This window comes from Salmo trutta, chromosome 27 (genome assembly GCF_901001165.1).
Source record: "Salmo trutta chromosome 27, fSalTru1.1, whole genome shotgun sequence".
Lineage (NCBI taxonomy): Eukaryota > Metazoa > Chordata > Actinopteri > Salmoniformes > Salmonidae > Salmo > Salmo trutta.
In genome coordinates this window covers 30888506-30908324 of record NC_042983.1, presented here as the reverse complement: position 1 = coordinate 30908324, position 19819 = coordinate 30888506, and the positions used below count along the sequence as shown (strand labels likewise).

At 43.5% G+C, this 19819-nt stretch overlaps 1 protein-coding gene across 1 annotated transcript; it reads left to right on the top strand.

Moving 5' to 3' along the window:
- Positions 1-1058: 1058 nt before the first annotated feature.
- On the top strand, positions 1059-18886 carry slc2a6 (solute carrier family 2 member 6). The gene is made up of 11 exons (XM_029717789.1): positions 1059-1200; positions 1322-1475; positions 1756-1865; positions 14888-14984; positions 15800-15899; positions 16011-16222; positions 16313-16462; positions 16979-17087; positions 17332-17508; positions 17627-17772; positions 18410-18886. The coding sequence occupies exons 1-11, from the start codon at positions 1154-1156 to the stop codon at positions 18569-18571; spliced, it is 1464 nt and encodes a 487-aa protein (XP_029573649.1). The 5' UTR covers positions 1059-1153; the 3' UTR covers positions 18572-18886.
- Positions 18887-19819: the final 933 nt, after the last annotated feature.

Sequence of the window (19819 nt, the reverse complement as noted above, 5' to 3'; positions counted from 1 at the left end):
AGGACATGGGGAATTGCTGGCGGGACAGGCGCAGAATCTTTTCCCCTCGGGGTCGTGGTGTATTTTGGCAATCATGACGCGGGCAGCGCAGCGGAGAGCTACTTTCGGCCTTGGGGGAAATGGTCAATCCCTAACAGTTTTGGTATAAATACTGCGTTGGTCTGCCCTTCTCATTTTTTCTTCCAAGCCTGTGATTTTGATATTTGAACGCCTTGAACATCCCTCAAGGTCAATTAGCTTGAGTTTCATAGCTTTGTTTGCTGTTAGTAACTCTTCCTATTGTCCCTCGAGAGTGGCGATGCGTGTCTCGTGGTCACCTGCGTTTCCTTCCAGATCAATAAGGCGGATTGTATGTTCAGCTAGGGAGGCTTGCACTGACTGTAAGGCTGAGTCGAGATGATTAAATCGAGTGTTCATGTCCTCTTCGATTTTCTTGATAGCTGCTAATATAATAGTCGGTGAGGGCTCCGAGTCGGGGTTAGCCATGCTAGCCTTTACGGCCAGGCTAACGCAAGCATCGCCATCATCGTCTTGTGCTGTGGTGGGGACTTTGCCGTCTTTCATTTCTGTTTTTGGATTAATTAGTTTCCCCTTGGCCTTGTTTCTCATGGAGTTGCTCATTGTAGCATTTTGGTCGGGCAAAAGTAGAATTTAAATCCAATTTAAGCAAGGGTGAGGAGAAGGTAGTCGGAGAAGCGTCTACTCCATGTGGTGCTCACTAGTGCCCCGTATTAGTATTATTTACAAATAATATATATATATATATTTACAAAGAAAATATATGATGCAGACAATTACATTGATGGAAGCTATAATATATCTGCTATATTAAAGCTGATCTACCCCCTAAAACTAAAACAAAAATAATTTGTTGGTAAATGACAAGTCTGTAATGACTGAACAATGTGTGTGCTATATGAGATAGGACAACCTTTCACACGTTAAGTTCTGTTGCTCAACAAAGGAATTATGATCATATGACACACAATTGTACAGCTTGCCACAGACTGGGGATTTATGTTCTCCTTCCTTCTTATGACGACCCAATGGAATTGGTTGTGATTACAAAACTCTAGTTTCACTTTCAGCTTGTTAAATGACAATAGCATTAGAACTAGTTTAAGACTTATTCGGACAGGTTGCTACAAGGAAAATGGACGAGAAAACACCGCTAATAATCAAGCCCACATCGCGCACAAGGTAGGCTACAATCATATAATTTATGTGCTGCTTTCTATCAAAGGCATCAGAGATTCTGACCAAATGCTATTTAATATAAATATGTTGTTTAATCGTATCACTTCCTTTTTTTCATTCACAGCAATGCCAGGCTATACCTCGCTGTTTTTTCTGCTGTTTTGGGGAATTTCAATTTCGGCTATTCCTTGGTGTTCCCCTCCCCAGTGATCCCTCAACTCAAAAACAGTGATAACCCTCAATTGAGGATGGACACAGAACAGATAGCCTGGTTTGGGGTGAGTGAGACAGAGTGGGAAAAACAACAGATGTCTTCTCATTCATTCAGTGTCTCCTTCAATAAGAGAATGTTGTCAGATGACAGCCAATAAGATAATGCCTTACCTCAATGATAATGCATTCTTTTTTAAAATAAAAGTCAATCAGACAATCCATATACTTGACCCATTCAGTATAAAGTGTAAGATGTAAGTGTAAGTAGCACTATGTCCTGAAACATTCCTCTTTAGTTTTAAGCATGTCCCTATTTGACTGTGCAGTGACTCTTTCTTTTATTAGTCTATTTTCACACTGGGGGCTGCAGCAGGAGGACTTGGTGCCATGCTTCTGAATGACCTGATTGGCCGGAAGTTGAGCATCATGGTGTCAGCAGTCCCCTCAACAGTCGGGTATGTAAACTATGTACACGTGTTCTGGATGGGAATATACATTTCTGGTTATTTACTGAAAGAACAAGGAACAAATACATTACTTTGTTATTAAGGGGTATTATGTGTACATTGATGAGGGGAAATAAAGTAATTTAATCCAATTTAGAATAAGACTGTAATGTAACAAAATATGGAAAAAGGGAAAGGGTCTGAATACTCATATACACTACTACCAAGATGGCGCCGATAGAGATGGCAGCATCGCTTCTAATCTTTAGGAAACTGCAGTACTTTGTTTTTTTGTGTATTATTTCTTACATTGTTAGCCCAGATGACCTTACGTGTTATTACATACAGTCGGGAAGAACTATTGAATATTAGAGACGCAACTTACCATCACAATGACCAGGAATATGACTTTCCCGAAGCGGACCCATTTGAACTGATTCCAGAGGCCGACCCAAAACAACGCCGCCGGAGGAGAGGGTGCCGGACCGGTCTTCTAGTGAGGCTTCGGATGCGTGCCCACCACCCACCGCTTCCGAGTACTGTATTTTACAAGCTAATGTTCAGTCCCTAAGTTAACAAAGTCAACAAAATCAGGGCAATATTTGCTTTCCAAAGGCTCAAGGGTGGAGCTCCTCACCAGAACATTTAAATATTTGATTGGTTTGTTCCAAAACATATGGGCATATTGTAATTTTGATCAAAATGCCTTACTGTCACATCTTTGTCATTTTTGTTGACGATGCCAGGCACCAACCGCAAGAATCAGCCCAAGGCTAATGCTAACAGACCAGCTATCCTAGCCAAGGACCATGAGGCTACACCAACGGCTGAACAATACACATCCGAGGTGACTGGACAAGAAGCTATTCTACAGGTATTAACTGAAATGAAGCAGGAATTAATTGACAAAATGGACAAAAAGGCAGAGATGCAGTTGGCAGAGTTACAAATTCAGGTTAGCCAGCTGAGAGAGGAGCTGAAAACTGCCACTGAACAGGCTAGATCCAACCATGAGGCACTGGACATCCGCATGACCAGCCTGGAGACCGCGGCTAATGGCCACTCAGACTCGATCACCACACTGCAAAGGAATGTTCTCCAAATGAAAAAGGAAATTAAGGAACTTAAAGAGAATAACTAAAATTTGGAGGCTAGATCCCGTCGTACGAATTTACGTGTGGCGGGTGTGAGAGCGAGACAAGAGGATGGCAAGCGCATTACAGAGTTCATGGCAGAGATGCTACAACAGGCACTCGGCCTGGATAAACCCCCACTGCTAGACCACGCACATCGCACTCTACGAGAGAGACCGGGGGGTGACCAGCCACCACAAGCATTCGTGATAAGATGCCACTACTACCAAGAGAAAGAAGCAATCCTCCGCAAAGCAGCCGAGGTCAAACAAGTGATATCCACACTAGGATACGAATCTACCCTGACTACACTCGGGTGGTTACCAAGCTGATGGCTGCCTTCGGGGAGGTGAGGGCTATGATTAGGGGCTGTGAGGGAATCCGTTATGGCCTGTGGTACCCTGCGGATTTGAGGATAACAACCCCAAATGGCGTTCGGAAAAGCATCTCAGAACCAGTGCTAGCTAAGGATTTAATTCTGAAGAATTTGACACAAGTGAAGATCAAACACAACAGTAATTCAGTTCTCTTTCCAATGTTGGGTGAAATTCTAGCCTAACAAACCAAGCTAGGAAGCAATGGGCTATTTGGCAATCTGGAGGTAAACTATGCTAGCCAGTTTAAGGGCTGAACCGGGCCATCCAGCTGCATGGACGTTACTGTTGTTGATCTGTTAATGGACTGGTTACTTGTGCTGCAAGGGACTGTAACTCCACCTGGAGAAGATGGGTAACTAGCTATGACTTATGTGAATTTTTCCAGTAATCATTATTTTTTATTATGACGGCCCATGTTAATGCCAGATTAGTTTGTTAGCTAACATTTATGTTACAGATCTGACCTTTTAAGCTAACGTTAGCTGACAGCACTTGTTCTCAATCTCAGATAATTCAGACTAGAGCATATCAGCATTAATATTCATGATGCTTAGACCAAAAGTGAAATAATACTTTAGTAATCTTGTTATTTTGCTTAGATGGCTACCTAGTAGAGTATATATTGAAAATTATGTACATCTAAGGATCTCACTAGTTTGTTTAGCTGTCATTTTTTGAGGCAACCATTAGTTGACGTATAATTTACAGCAAAGGGTTTCCATTTTTTTGGTTTAATGCTGGTCTTTTGCTTAAGCTATCATTGTAGATCATGGGATCTCTACTTTCATTGGTTTAGTTCGAGTTCGTAATTCCCCTCCGCATTTATACAAATCTTCGCATTACATGTCATACCAACTAAATTCACTAGAGGGCATACCAGTTAACGGTATGATTATTGACCTGCATAGCCCTGCTATTTTAGCAATAAGAGCGGGTTGAACTGGGTGATTTGAAAGGGGCTATTGTGAATTGCGGCACGTTACACTATACCCAAATATGTGTGTTATTGTTATATTTTTAAGGGAGTTTTGCTTCCTCTCCTTTTAATAACCTCAAATTACACAGTCAGCAGGCTATCTTAAATTAACATACATAATTGAAGTGGTACAGAACACAAAAGTAACAGGGTAACCATGCTGAGATATTTACTCTCAGACTCAGACATTATAAATTACATAAAAATGTACATTGAAAGTTTGTATGTTATGCCGTCTGGCAAGGAATTCACTAATCACTGCGTGTGTGCGTGTGTATTTGGACACGTTCTGGTGAGGCTCAGTCTCTCTATGTAAGCTGTTATCGGTATGTGGTGTAAATATGTACTAGGGGTTAGTGCAGCCTCTTATTTGGGGAGAGGACAGTACTGGGGTGTTACTGTTCATACTAGTTCTCCTCAATGTGAATGTATGTTTTTAATTGTATTTTTTTATTATAATTACTTTTTTCTTTTTTTTCTTCCCCTCCCCACCTCCCTGTCCCCCTTGCAGAGGTTTTCAAAGGTTTTAAATGTCCTTACCCTTAACTATGGCAATGCCAAATAGGCTAGGCAGGGCAGTAACTGCATTTGTCAGTTGGAACACGTGCGGTTTGAACCACCCAGTCAAATGTAGTAAGGTATTTTCCCATTTACAGAAATTAAAGGCAGGTATAGTGTATCTCCAGGAAACACATTTTTGCATTACGGATCATTCTAGACTAAAACGGGGAGGATTCTCACATATATTCCATTCCAAGTTTCATGCTAAATGCCGTGGCTCTGCTACTTTGATTCACAGAGATGTTCAGTTCGTAGAGCCGAAGGTGATATAGGACAGAAATAGTCGTTTTGTTATTGTGTAGGGCAAACTATTCAACATGCCAGTGGTATTAGCCAATATTTATGCCGCTATTTGGGACAATGACCAGTTTTTCTCTGAGTTTTTCTCACTCCTCCCAGATCTGAACACTCACCAACTTATACTAGCAGGGGATTTGAACTGTGTCCTTCACCCACATTAGACCGCTCTAAAGCGGTATTAGGGTCCCTTTCTAAATCAGCACATGTTATTAATTATTTTAATCAGGCATATGGTGTAACAGACCCCTGGAGATTTAAAAATCAGACATCTAAACAATATTCTTTATTTTCCCCAGACCATCAGACATACTCCAGAATCAATATTTTTCTCCTAGACAACAAGTTGCTCCCGATACTAAAGTCCACTGATTATGAGGGTATTGTCATCTCAGACCTCAGCCCAGTGGTAATGGTACTGTGTTTTACTGATAACGTTCTCCCACAACGCACTTGGCGACTCAATCCACGTCTCTTCTCAGATGAAGAATTTAACACATATAAACGGCCCAAATCGATTTTTTCCTTGAGATCAATCGGCTACCAGAGACAAGTGTGTGCATTCTATGGGAATCTCTGAAAGCATACCTACGTGAAAGCATACCTACGTGGCCAGATCATATCATATAATGCCGGAGTGAATAAGAAGAGATCAGCGCGTCTTACAGACCTTATAAACGACTGATCAGAGGCACTCAACCACGCCATCTGCAGACTTCTATAAGGAGAGAATTACATTACAGACTGAATTTGATATTAAATCGACCGGTTTAGCAGAGGACCTCCACTTAAAATCCAGACAAAACCACTATGAATGTGGTGAACGGGCCAGTAAACTTCTTTGCCATCAACTGAGTCAATCGGCAGCAGTTGGCCTAATACCTGAAATCACAACCTCGGCAGGTGTGACCACCTCAGACCAAAAGTATATTAATGATCAATTCAGACATTTCTACGAGGACCTTTACTCATCAGAAACAAATGATAGATCTCTAACCACACAATTTTTTTACGATCTTGGGATTCCTGAACTAGATCCGGAAAACAAATCAGATATTGAGAAGCCTTTCTCTGTAGCAGATTGACCTGGCAATAAAATCAATGAAAAGCGGTAAGGCCCCGGGTCCCGATGGTTACCCAATTGAGTTTTACAAAAGATGATCTAAGCTGACACCTTTTTTATACGATGTTTATGCTGAGGCACTCAAGCAGGGGTCACTACCCCCAACCATGTCACAAGCTGTAATATCAGTCGTCCTGAAAAAGGGGAAAGACCCGCTGAAATGTGAGTTCTATCGACCCATTAGCCTGCTTTGCTGTGACTATAAGATACTTACTGAGGCTCTGGTTATCCGATTAGAAGCGGTTATGCCCACAATTATTCACCCCAATCAGACAGGCTTTATCACAGGCAGACATTAATTCGGTAACCTATTCAATATTCTTTACTCACCAAATTCTTCCCCCACTCCAGAAGCCCTGATCTCTCTGGATGCCAAGAAGGCCTTTGACCGCATTGAATTTGAATACCTTTTTACTGCACTTGAAGATTTGGATTTGGCCCTACTTTTGTCTCTTGGATAAAGGCCCTGTATTCATGTCCTCAAGCATCTGTTCGTACTAACAGCACTCTCTCACAATATTTCTCCCTGCATAGAGGAAATCGGCAGGGCTGTCCACTGTGTCCTGTCCTGTTTGATATAGCCATCGAACCCGTAGCCATCTCCCTGAGAGGCGGCGCGGGGATGACAGTCTACAAACTGTCTCTGTATGCTGACGAACTTCTACTGTATATCTCAGACCCCATCACATCTATCCCGATCGCTATTGATATCATCTCCAAATTTGGCAATGTTTCAGGTTACAAAATCAATTTCACTAAAAGCTTATTCTTTCTGCTCAATAAGCAAGCAATAGATCTATCGTTGGATTAATTTCCTTTTATTGTAGCTCTCAATACTTTGACATATTTGGGGGTCTGTGTGACTCGGAAATTCAAAGACCTGTTAAATTATAATTTCAAGCCAGCCTTGGAGAAGGCTAAGCAAGACCTCAATCGCTGATCGACACTCCCCATATCACTCGCTGGCAGAGTCAACTCGGTCAAGATGGTCATCATGCCAAGATTCCTGTATCTGTTTTAGACTATTCCCTTCTTTATAGCAAAATCATGTTTTAAAGAACTGGATAGACATATACTGCTCAAAAAAATAAAGGGAACACTTAAACAACACAAGTCAATCACACTTTTGTGAAATCAAACTGTCCACTTAGGAAGCAACACTGATTGAAAATAAATTTCACATGCTGTTGTGCAAATGGAATAGACAACAGGTGGAAATTATAGGCAATAAGCAAGACACCCCCAATAAAGGAGTGGTTCTGCAGGTGGAGACCACAGACCACTTCTCAGATCCTATGCTTCCTGGCTGATGTTTTGGTCACTTTTGAATGCTGGCTGTGCTTTCACTCTAGTGGTAGCATGAGACGGAGTCTACAACCCACACAAGTGGCTCAGGTAGTGCAGCTCATCCAGGATGGCACATCAATGCGAGCTGTGGCAAGAAGGTTTGCTGTGTCTGTCAGCGTAGTGTCCAGAGCATGGAGGCGCTACCAGGAGACAGGCCAGTAAATCAGGAGACGTGGAGGAGGCCGTAGGAGGGCAACAACCCAGCAGCAGGACCGCTACCTCCACCTTTGTGCAAGGAGGAGCACTGCCAGAGCCCTGCAAAATGACCTCCAGCAGGCCACAAATGTGCATGTGTCTGCTCAAACGGTCAGAAACAGACTCCATGAGGGTGGTATGAGGGCCCGACGTCCACAGGTGGGGGTTGTGCTTACAGCCCAACACCGTGCAGGACGTTTGGCATTTGCCAGAGAACACCAAGATTGGCAAATTCGCCACTGGCGCCCTGTGCTCTTCACAGATGAAAGCAGGTTCACACTGAGCACGTGACAGAGTCTGGAGACGCCGTGGAGAACGTTCTGCTGCCTGCAACATCCTCCAGCATGACCGGTTTGGTGGTGGGTCAGTCATGGTGTGGGGTGGCATTTCTTTGGGGGGCCGCACAGCCCTCCATGTGCTCGCCAGAGGTAGCCTGACTGCCATTAGGTACCGAGATGAGATCCTCAGACCCCTTGTGAGACCATATGCTGGTGCGGTTGGCCCTGGGTTCCTCCTAATGCAAGACAATGCTAGACCTCATGTGGCTGGAGTGTGTCAGCAATTCCTGCAAGAGGAAGGCATTGATGCTATGGACTGGCCCGCCCGTTCCCCAGACCTGAATCCAATTGAGCACATCTGGGACATCATGTCTCGCTCCATCCACCAACGCCACGTTGCACCACAGACTGTCCAGGAGTTGGCGGATGCTTTAGTCCAGGTCTGGGAGGAGATCCCTCAGGAGACCATCCGCCACCTCATCAGGAGCATGCCCAGGCGTTGTAGGGAGGTCATACAGGCACGTGGAGGCCACACACACTACTGAGCCTCATTTTGACTTGTTTTAAGGACATTACATCAATGTTGGATCAGCCTGTAGTGTGGTTTTCCACTTTAATTTTGAGTGTGACTCCAAATCCAGACCTCCATGGGTTGATAAATTGGATTTCCATTGATTATTTTTGTGTGATTTTGTTGTCAGCACATTCAACTATGTAAAGAAAAAAGTATTTAATAAGATTATTTCTTTCATTCAGATCTAGGATGTGTTGTTTAAGTGTTCCCTTTCTTTTTTTGAGCAGTGTATATCTACTTTCATTTAGAATAAAAAGATCCCACAGTTGCGTAAAGCGTTTTTGGAGAGACAGAAAGGAGAGGGGCGTCTTTCCCTACCCAATTTCCTCCATTACTATTGAGCTGCTAATATTCACAAGATAACCTTTTGGGTCTCAACATTCTTAGAGGGGGAAGGACCGGTGTGGTCCCTTATGGAAAAGCACTTACGTCAAACATATTCCCCGGTCTCCTTAGTCTGTGCACCCCTACCATTGAGCGAACATTACCACTCAAACAACCCTATTGTGAAAAGTTCACTCAGGATATGGTCTCAGTTTAGGACCCACGGTGGACATCTCATCCATGCCTTTTATTTCCAACCCACTCTTCACGCCCTCCCTCATAGACACAGCCTTCCAGCTATGGTTTCAGAAAGGATTGAAGAGTGTAAAATACCTTTTCCATTAGCGTATATTTACCTCCTTTGAACATCTAGTTAGAGAGCGCAGTATACCCCAGATACAGTTCTTCAGGTACCTGCAGATTTGTAACTTTACGAGAAAGATTTTTCCCTCATTCCCATCACTCCCACCCACCAGCTGGCTTGATGAATGTCTGAACCTTGATTCCTATGTAAAGGGACACATTTCTAAGCTATATGACATTATTCAGAATATTGCATGCCCCTCTCTTGACCATGTAAAGCGTTCATGGGAGGGAGAGTTTGGAAGCGAGATTTCCGATATCACCTGGCATTCTGCAATTGACAGGATACACTCATCCTCTATCTGCATTAGATATGGGTTACTACAGTTTAAACAGTTTATTACAGGAGTAGACTTGCCAGATTGTATCCAGAAATAGACCCAACCTGCTCTAGATGCCATCAGGCACCCACACTCTGTATCACACGTACTGGTCATGCCCGACACTAGTTCCATTCTGGTCCTCTATCTTTGAGACTTTCTCATATATGCAATAAGGAAATTGCCCCGAAGCCTCTGTTGCTATTTCTGGGGTAGTCCCCAAAGGGCTTACTCTTTGTAACACCCAAGCAGACGCCACAGCCTTCTCGTCCCTTCTGGCATGCTGACTTGTTATTTTTAAGTGGAAGTCAGGTACCCCACCATCGCATGCTCACTGGGTTAGGGATGTTATGGCCCACCTTAAACTTGAGAAGCTAAAATGTCCCACCTGTGGCTCCTCTCAAAAGTTGTATAAGGTCTGGCAGCAATTTCTGAACTACTTTGAGAGTAACTTCTGCGCTGAGAACTTAATAAAGCCTCTGCAACTAACCCCCCGATATCCTTTTATTATTTATTATATGGTATGTATATGTGTGTGTGATATATATATATATATATATAAACTCAGCAACAAAATCCAAATAACTTCACAGATCTTCATTGTAAAGGGTTAAACACTGTTTCCCCTGCTTGTTCAATGAACCATAAACAATTAATGAACATGCACCTGTTCATTGTTGTTAAGACACTAACAGACGATAGGCAATTAAGGTCACACTTATGAAAACTTAGGACACTAAAGAGGCCTTTCTACTGACTCTGAAAAACACCAAAAGAAAGATGCCCAGGGTCCCTGCTCATCTGCGTGAACGTGCCTTAGGCATGCTGCAAGGAGTCATGAGGACTGCAGATGTGGCCAGGGCAATAAATTGCAATGTCTGTACTGTGAGACGCCTAAGACAGCGCCCCAGGGAGACAGGACGGACAGCTGACCGTCCTCGCAGTGGCAGGTCACGTGTAACAACACCTACACAGGATCGGTACATCCGAACATCACACCTGCGGGACAGGTACAGGATGGCAACAACAACTGTCTGAGTTACACCAGGAATGCACAATCCCTCCATCAGTGCTCAGACTGTCCGCAATAGGCTGAGAGAGGCTGGACTGAGGGCTTGTAGGCCTGATGTAAGGCAAGTCCATCCCAGACATCACCGGCAACAATGTTGCCTATGGGCACAAACCCACCGTCGCTGGACCAGACAGGACTGGCAAAAAGTGCTCTTCACTGACAAGTCGCGGTTTTGTCTCACCAGGGGTGATGGTCGGATTCGCGTTTATCGTCGAAGGAATGAGTGTTACACCGAGGCCTGTACTTTGGAGTGGGATCGATTTGGAGGTGGAGTGTCCATCATGGTCTGGGGCGGTGTATCACAGAATCATCGGACTGAGCTTGTTGTCACTGCAGGCAATCTCAATGCTGTGCTTACAGGGAAGACATCCTCCTCCCTCATGTGGTACCCTTCCTGCAGGCTCATCCTGACATGACCCTCCAGCATGACAGTGCCACCAGCCATACTGCTCATTCTGTGCGTGATTTCCTGCAAAACAGGAATGCCAGTGTTCTGCCATGGCCAGTGAAGAGCCTGGATCTCAATCCCATTGAGCACGTCTGGGACCTGTTGGATCGGAGGGTGAGGGCTAGGGCCATTCCCCCCAGAAATGTCCGGGAACTTGCAGGTGCCTTGGTGGAAGAGTGGGGTAACATCTCAGAAAGAACTGGCAAATCTGGTGCAGTCCATGAGGAGGAGATGCACTGCAGTACTTGATGAAGCTGGTGGCCACACCAGATACTGACTGTTACTTTTGATTTTGATCCCCCTTTGTTCAGGGACACATTATTCCATTTCTGTTAGTCACATGTCTGTGGAACTTGTTCAGTTTTTGTCTCAGTTGTTGAATCTTATTATGTTCATACAAATATTTGCACATGTTAAGTTTGCTGAAAATAAACACAGTTGACAGTGAGAGGACATTTATTTTTGCTGAGTTATATATATATTGTCCAACAGCTGTTGCATAGGATAGTATCAATGTAACGTGTTGCTGTATTTATGTTGTTGTTGTACATTATGTACTGTCTTAATATCTACTTTTAAAAACCAATAAAAAAACTATTGCAAAAAAAGAGTTGCTTTCCAAAGAGATATCCGGGATTGTAACATACTCTGTTTCACGGAAACATGGCTAGCTGGGGACATGCTGTCGAAGTCCGTACAGCCAACGGGATTGTCAGTGCATCCCGTCAACAGGAATAAACATCTCTCCGGTAAATACGGCGGGCATTTATGTTTCATGATTAACGACTCATGGTGTAATTGTAACAGCATACAGGATACATACAGCATACAGCATCCTTTTGTTCAACTGACCTAGAATTCCTCACAAGCAAATGCCAACCGTATTATCTCCCAAGATAATTCTCCTCAGTTCTCCTCAGTTATCGTCACAGCCGTGTATATCCCCCTGCAAGTGTATACCAAGACGACCATCAAGGAACTTCACTGGACTTTATGAAAACTGGAAACCATATATCCTGTGGCTGCATTTATTGTAGCTGGGAATTTTACCAAAGCTAATTTGAGAACTAGGCTACCTAAATTCTATCGGCATATCGATTGCAGTACACAAGCGAGTAACACGCTCAACCATTGCTACTCGAACTTCCGCGATGCATACAAGGCCCTCTCCCACCCTCCTTTTGGCAAATCTGACCATGACTCCATCTTGTTGCTCCCCTCCTATTGGCAGAAACTAAAACAGGAAGTGCCCGTGCTTAGGTCTATCCAACACTGGTCTGACCTCTTCAAGATTGCTTCGATCACGTGGACTGGGATATGTTCCGGGTAGCCTCAGAGAATAACGTTGACGTATACGCTGACTCGGTGAGCGAGTTTATATGGAAGTGTATATGAGATGTTGTACACACTGTGACTAATAAATCCTTCCCTAAACAAAAACCGTGGATTGATGGCAGCATTTGCGCAAAACTGAAAGCACGTACAATACCACCGCATTTAATCACAGTAAGGCGACTGGAAATATGGCCGAATACAAACAGTGTAGTTATTCCCTCCGTAAGGCAATCAAACAAGCAAAGTGTCAGTATAGAGACAAAGTGGAGTTGCAATTCAACGGCTCAAACACGAGACGTATATGGCAGGGTCTACAGACAATCACGGATTACAAAAAGACATTGACGTCTTGCTTCCAGACAAATTAAACAAATTCTTTGCACGCTTTGAGGACAATACAGTGCCACCGACACGGCCCGCTACCAAAGACTGTAGGCTCTACCTCTCCGTGGCTGACGTGAGTAAAACTTTTAAACATGTTAACCCTTGCAAGGCTGCCGGCCCAGACGGCATACCTAGTGCGTCCTCAGAGCATGTGCAGACCAGCTGGCTGGTGTGTTTACGGACATATTCAATCAATCCCTATCCCAGTCTGCTGTCCCCACATGCTTCAAGATGGCCACCATTGTTCTTGTTCCCAAGAAAGCTAAGGTAACTGAACTAAATGACTATCGCCCCGTAGCACTCCTGTCATCATGAAGGGCTTTGAGAGACTAGTTAAGGATCATATCACCTCCACCCTACCTGTCACCCTAGACCCACTTCAATTTGCTTACCGCCCCAATAGGTCCACAGACGATGCAATCGCCATCACACTGAACACTGCCATATCCCATCTGGACAAGAGGAATACCTATGTAAGAATGCTGTTCATTGACTACGGCTCAGCATTCAACACCATAGTACCCTCCAAACTCATCATTAAGCTTGAGACCCTGGGTCTCGACCCCGCCCTGTGCAACTGGGTCCTGGACTTCCTGACGGGCCGCCCCCAGGTGGTAAAGGTAGGAAACAACATCTCCACTTCGCTGATCCTCAACACAGGGGCCCCACAAGGTGTGTTCTCAGCCCCCTCCTGTACTCCCTGTTCACCCACGACTGCGTGGCCATGCACGCCTCCAACTCAATCATCAAGTTTGCAGACGACACAACAGTGGTAGGCTTGATTACCAACAACGATGAGACAGCCTATAGGGAGGAGGTGAGGGCACTCGGAGTGTGGTGTCAGGAAAATAACCTCTCACTCAATGTCAGCAAAATAAAAGAGATTATCATGGACTTCAGGAAACAGCAAAGGGAGCACCCCCCTATCCACATCGATGGGACAGCAGTGGAGAAGGTGGAAAGTTTTAAGTTCCTCTGTGTACATATCACCGACAAACTGAAATGGTCCACCCACACAGACAGTGCCTCTTTAACCTCAGGAGGCTGAAAAAATGTGGCTTGTCACCGAAAACCCTCACTAACTTTTACAGGTGCACAATTGAGAGCATCCTGTCGGGCTGTATCACCGCCTGGTACAGCAACTGCACCGCCCACAACCGCAGGGCTCTCCAGAGGGTAGTGAGGTCTGCACAACGCATCACTGGGGGCAAACTACCTGCCCTCCAGGACACCTACAACACCCGATGTCACAGGAAGGCCAAAAAGATCATCAAGGACAGTAACCACCCGAACCACTGCCTGTTCACCCTGCTTCCATCCATAAGGCGAGATCAGAACAGGTGCATCAAAGCTGGGACAGAGAGATTGAAAAACAGCTTCTATCTCATGGTCATCAGATTGTTAAACAGCCATCACTAGCACAGAGAGGCAGCTGCCTACCTACAGACCTGATATCATTGGCCACTTTAATAAATGGAACACTAGTCACTTTAATAACGCCACTTTAAGAATGTTTACATATCTCGCACTACTCATCTCATATGTGTATACTGTATCCTCCACTATCTATTGCATCTTAGCCTCTGTCACTGCTCATCCATATATTTTATACTAATATATTCTTCTCCCATTCCTTTACTAGATTGTGTGTATTAGGTTTTGTTGTGGAATTTGTTAGATATTAGGTTTTGTTGTGGAATTGTTAGATATTACCTCGGGTCTAGAACCATAAGCATTTCACTACACTCACAATAACATCTGCTAACCATGTGTATGTGACCAATAACATTTGATTTCATTGTATTTACAAAAAAGCCCCAATGCATTAGGCCACATTACATTGGTGATCATAAGGTAATTATTAACAAAGTGATTTGTATAAAAACAAAAATATTTGTTGTATACCTCCTTCCAACCCTTACAGGTACATTGTGATGGGAGGGGCACAGGCTACTTGGATGCTACACCTGGGCAGGTTCCTGACTGGTATCGCTGGTGGCATGACTGCTGCTTCCATACCTGTAGGTCTGATAATGTTGTGTGCTCTCAGTGGTGGAAAAAGTACCCAATTGTCATACTTTAATAGAAAATGACTCAAGTAAAAGTCACCCAGTAAAATACTAGAGTAAATGTCTAAAAGTATTTGGTTTTAAATATACTTTACTATCAAAAGTAAATGGAATTGCTAAAATATACTTAAGTATCAAAAGTAAAAGTATAAATCATTTCAAATTCCTTATATTACCCATTTTCATGTTTTTTATTCATATATGTATAGCCAGGGGCACACTCTTAAAACTTAGACATAATTTACAAATGAAGCATTTGTGTTTAGTGAGTCTGCCAGATCAGAGGCAGTAGGGATGACCAGGGATGTTCTCTTGATAAGTGTGTGAACTGGAACATTTTCCCGTACTGCTAAGCATTCGAAATGTAACAAGTATTTTTGGGTGTCAGAGAAAATGTATTGATTAAAAATGACATTATTTTCTTTAGGAATATAGTACAGTAAATGTTGTCAAAAATATAGACAGTTAAGTCATTTTTGGGGGTATCTGTACTTAAGTAGTACTTTAAAGTATTTTTACTTAAGTACTTTACACCACTGTGTGCTCTTCTGATGCTTTATCCAATAACAAAGAGTTAGACCATTTAGATACTGCTGTGGACTTCAGAATATGTCCTTAGTAAACTGGTTAACCTGATCTATTGATGTGTCCTGAAATCCCCTCTCCAGGAAATATAAACCCATCTTAGACAACAGGCTTATGGGCTTACTGTCACACCTTACATTAGTGATGATGTTGTTGTGTTATCTTCTCTTGCACTGCTCCAGGTGTATATATCAGAGATCTCCCACCCCAAAGTTAGGGGAGCTTTGGGATCGTGCCCTCAAATCACTGCTGTGTTTGGAGCCCTGTCACTCTATGCCCTTGGTAAGAACCAATCCCCCTCTGACACATCTCGTACATGGGTAGATACTGTGGGTGGCCATCCAAGAGGTCTATGTTGCTGTTAAGTTTTGAGTTTGTATGCGTTTGGTGAAGGGCTGGTGGTTCCCTGGCAGTGGCTGGCTGTGGTGGGGGAGATCCCAGCTCTGCTCATGCTGCTGCTGCTGTGCTTCATGCCCGACTCTCCCCGCTACCTCATCATCTGTGGCAAACAGAAGCAGGCCCGCGAGGCCCTGGAGTTTCTGAGGGGGTCCGACTCAGACTTCATGACAGAATTCAACAGGATTGAACTCAGTATCTCATCTCAGGTACACAGACAGTACTTTGGTTTGACTGCCTCCAAAGACTTACTGTAGATGTTCGGATTGAATACATTTGGTGTTTCTCCTTTCCTCCAGGGGAAAATCAGGTGGTCTGATTTGACAACGCCATTCTACTACAAGCCCATCCTGATCTCCATAGTGATGAGGTTCCTTCAGCAGATGACTGGCATAACTCCCATCCTGGTGTATCTGGAGCCCATCTTCCACAAGACTGATGTCTTCCTGGTACGTGTCTTTTGTCTCCCTGCTATGGGGCTTTTCACACTACTGAGTTGGTCTGGTTACGCATCTACCATATTTTCTGAAACCGTGCTTGACAATTTGGAAATATCTGAGCCAGCGCAGTTTGGTTCAGGTTGGCACGATCGTAAGAAAAGGGTAATGGATTAGGTGGGATCAAGTTAAACTGTATCAGTGTAACAGGCGTCATTGTGCTGCTTAGCAGTATTGCTTCCCCGCTCACATCTTTACCGGTACTTGGTCTCGTGCCCTCTGCCTCGCCAACACACGTAACCACACTGTTTGACAACGTACTAACCAGCTGCCCCACAGAAAAGCTAGCAATTCGGTTGCGCCAGTGGAGACATTTCAAGCTGTTGGGTGAGCTTACGACACAATCTGTTAGATCAGCAAATGGCTCCTTTACCTCAGTACCTTGATGTTACAGAACATGTCATTCATAACCGAGGACATTTTATATTACCTTTGCCAGTTGAAAAAAATGCATCCACTTCGATCTAGGAACCTAAGTATGATGCTGCGCTGGTGGGAGCAATTCGACTGCTGTCTGTGGTGATTGCTGCCAGTTTGATGGACAAGGCCGGAAGGAAGGCCCTCCTCTATACCTCAGGTGGGTGCGTTCGTAGGCCAAGTGACAATAACATGTTCCGTACTCTGACACGGACCAGAGTCATGATTTTCAAACGAGTAAAGCCATAAAATCATCACTGAGCTCAGCAAATAGGCCCTTCATAAGTGACCCACAGATTTAATCAGTGTACCATAAGTGTAATTGTGTTATCGTGAATTTTTTTAATAAAAAAAATAACATTTTTATTTGACTGCATTTCTGTTCACTTGTTCTTCCTCTGCAGGGTTCCTGATGTTTCTCGCTACCCTTACAATGAACATGTACTCCCACACCACCCCCTGCCCCTCCGGTAACCTGACTGGCACTATGCTCCCCACAGACGTCATAGCACAGCAGGGGGAAGCTGCCTTCAACCCCATCACCCTCATCCCATTAATAAGCACCATGGTCTTTATATTTGGTAAGAATCTGAAATACATGTTTAATGCGTCATTTCCCAAACACGCTCAACACACTCAGGTGGTTTCACATAGGCCTACTGTAATCTTTTTTGCCCGTGCTGCTCCGTTCTCATCAAGGTTATGCTATGGGATGGGGCCCAATCACTTGGCTTCTGATGTCCGAGATCTTGCCTCTGGGAGCACGGGGGGTCGCGTCAGGCCTGTGTGTTGGCGTCAGCTGGTTGACTGCCTTTGTCTTGAGTCATGTCTTCATTCATGTGGTGGTGAGTTCATTGCTCCATTACTCTGACTACTAATCTAATGTGTGGGTACATTTTAATGACAAATATTTAACATACTACAATTAACATAAATCCTCTTACTATGACATTCAAAGACTGTAATTGCCCTACCCATCTCTTTAACTGAACTTGAGGGGATCTGGGTTAGCGTTTATTGCATTCAATTTGAGCCAGGTGCCTGTTCTGGCCGACTGCGAAGTTGGTTAAGCACGTGGAGTAATGAGTATGATTCTGTGTTTTCACATGCAAAAGTGATTGCTTTTGATAAAAATGCTTTATCTGCCTTCCCAATGAAAAACTAGTTTTAAAATTAGAGCATGTATTTTATGGAAAAGAGATGTATGTAGCTGAACGATGCACTGTTGCATTGTTGACAATATGATAGAGCAGCTGCAGATTACCGGTCACGTAACAGGCCATAGGCCGGTTCAGCCTGGGACAGCTTAATCTAATCCCATCCATGTATGTTGTGAATGAGAAATATTCATCCTTGTCCCTTATACATTATTACTCACCACCAAACAACATCCCAAATTACAATCCTACATTCAACGACTAATACAAAATGGTTTTGTGTTACAAAGCTCTTGTAATGAGATGTTGTCCATGTTTTCTACAGGAGACCTATGGACTGTTTGTTCCGTTCCTGTTCTTCTCGGTGGTGTGTGTGGTGAACATAATTTTCACCGCCGTGTGTGTCCCTGAGACCAGGAACAGATCACTGGAGGAGATTGAGAACTATTTCCGGACTGGACGCAGTTTCACCATCATTGACACTTAGCACCTGTTTGCTGTTGCTTACTGGAGCATTGTGGACTTCATCAACATGATGCAGTCATTTGTATGAATTAATTTTATTCAGGTGTTCAATTCCGGGATTTAAATGTTTGTTAAAGGACAAAGACACTGTTCTTGGATCTTAATGATATAGTTTTATTAATCACTCATACATATATTTCATTGTAAAAGGACATTACATACATACACGTGTGAAAATACCATGGTCTGCCTGTTATAGATTTGAGCATTGGGAATTTGAGGACAGACTGTCAAAGTAACACACAGACAAATGAACCATAAACCAGTTTCAGAATTAGACGGCTCAATTCCCTTTAGGTATTCAAACTCACCCTTACCCTTTGCCTTCTTCCACAAACAGCAATGAGACGTTTTCTTTTACAAAAAATAGTGAAGATGATCATGCACAATTACAGTGGCAAGAAAAAGTATGTGAACCCTTTGGAATTACCTGCATTTGGTCATCAAATTTGATCTGATCTTCATCTAAGTCACAACAATATTCAAACATAGTGTGCTTAAACTAATAACACACAAATTATTGTATTTTTCTTGTCTATATTGAATACATAATTTAAACATTCACAGTGTAGGTTGGAAAAAGTATGTGAACCCCTAGGCTAATGACTTCTCCAAAAGCTAATTGGGGTCAGGAGCTAACCTGGAGTCCAATCAATGAGAAGAGATTGGAGATGTTGTTTAGAGCTGCCTTGCCCTATATAAAAATTAAAAAAATTCAGTTTGCTATTCACGAGAAGCATTGCCTGATGTGAACCATGCCTCGAACGAAATAGATCTCAGAAGACCTAAGATTAAGAATTGTTGACTTGCATAAAGCTGGAAAGGGTTACAAAAGTATCTCTAAAAGTCTTGATGTTCATTAGTCCACAGTAAGACAAATTGTCTATAAATGGAGAAAGTTCAGCACTGTTGCTACTCTCCTTAGGAGTGGCCGTCCTGTAAAGATGACTGCAAGAGCACAGCGCAGAATGCTCAATGAGGTTAAGAAGAATCCTGGAGAGTCAGCTAAAGACTTACAGAAATCTCTGGAACATGCTAACATCTCTGTTGAAGAGTCTACGATACGTTAAACACTAAACAAGAATGGTATTCTTGGGAGGACACCACAGAAGAAGCCACTGCTGTCCAAGAAAGACATTGCTGCACGTCTGAAGTTTGCAAAAGTGCACCTGGATGTTCCACAGCGCTACTGGCAAAATATTCTGTGGAC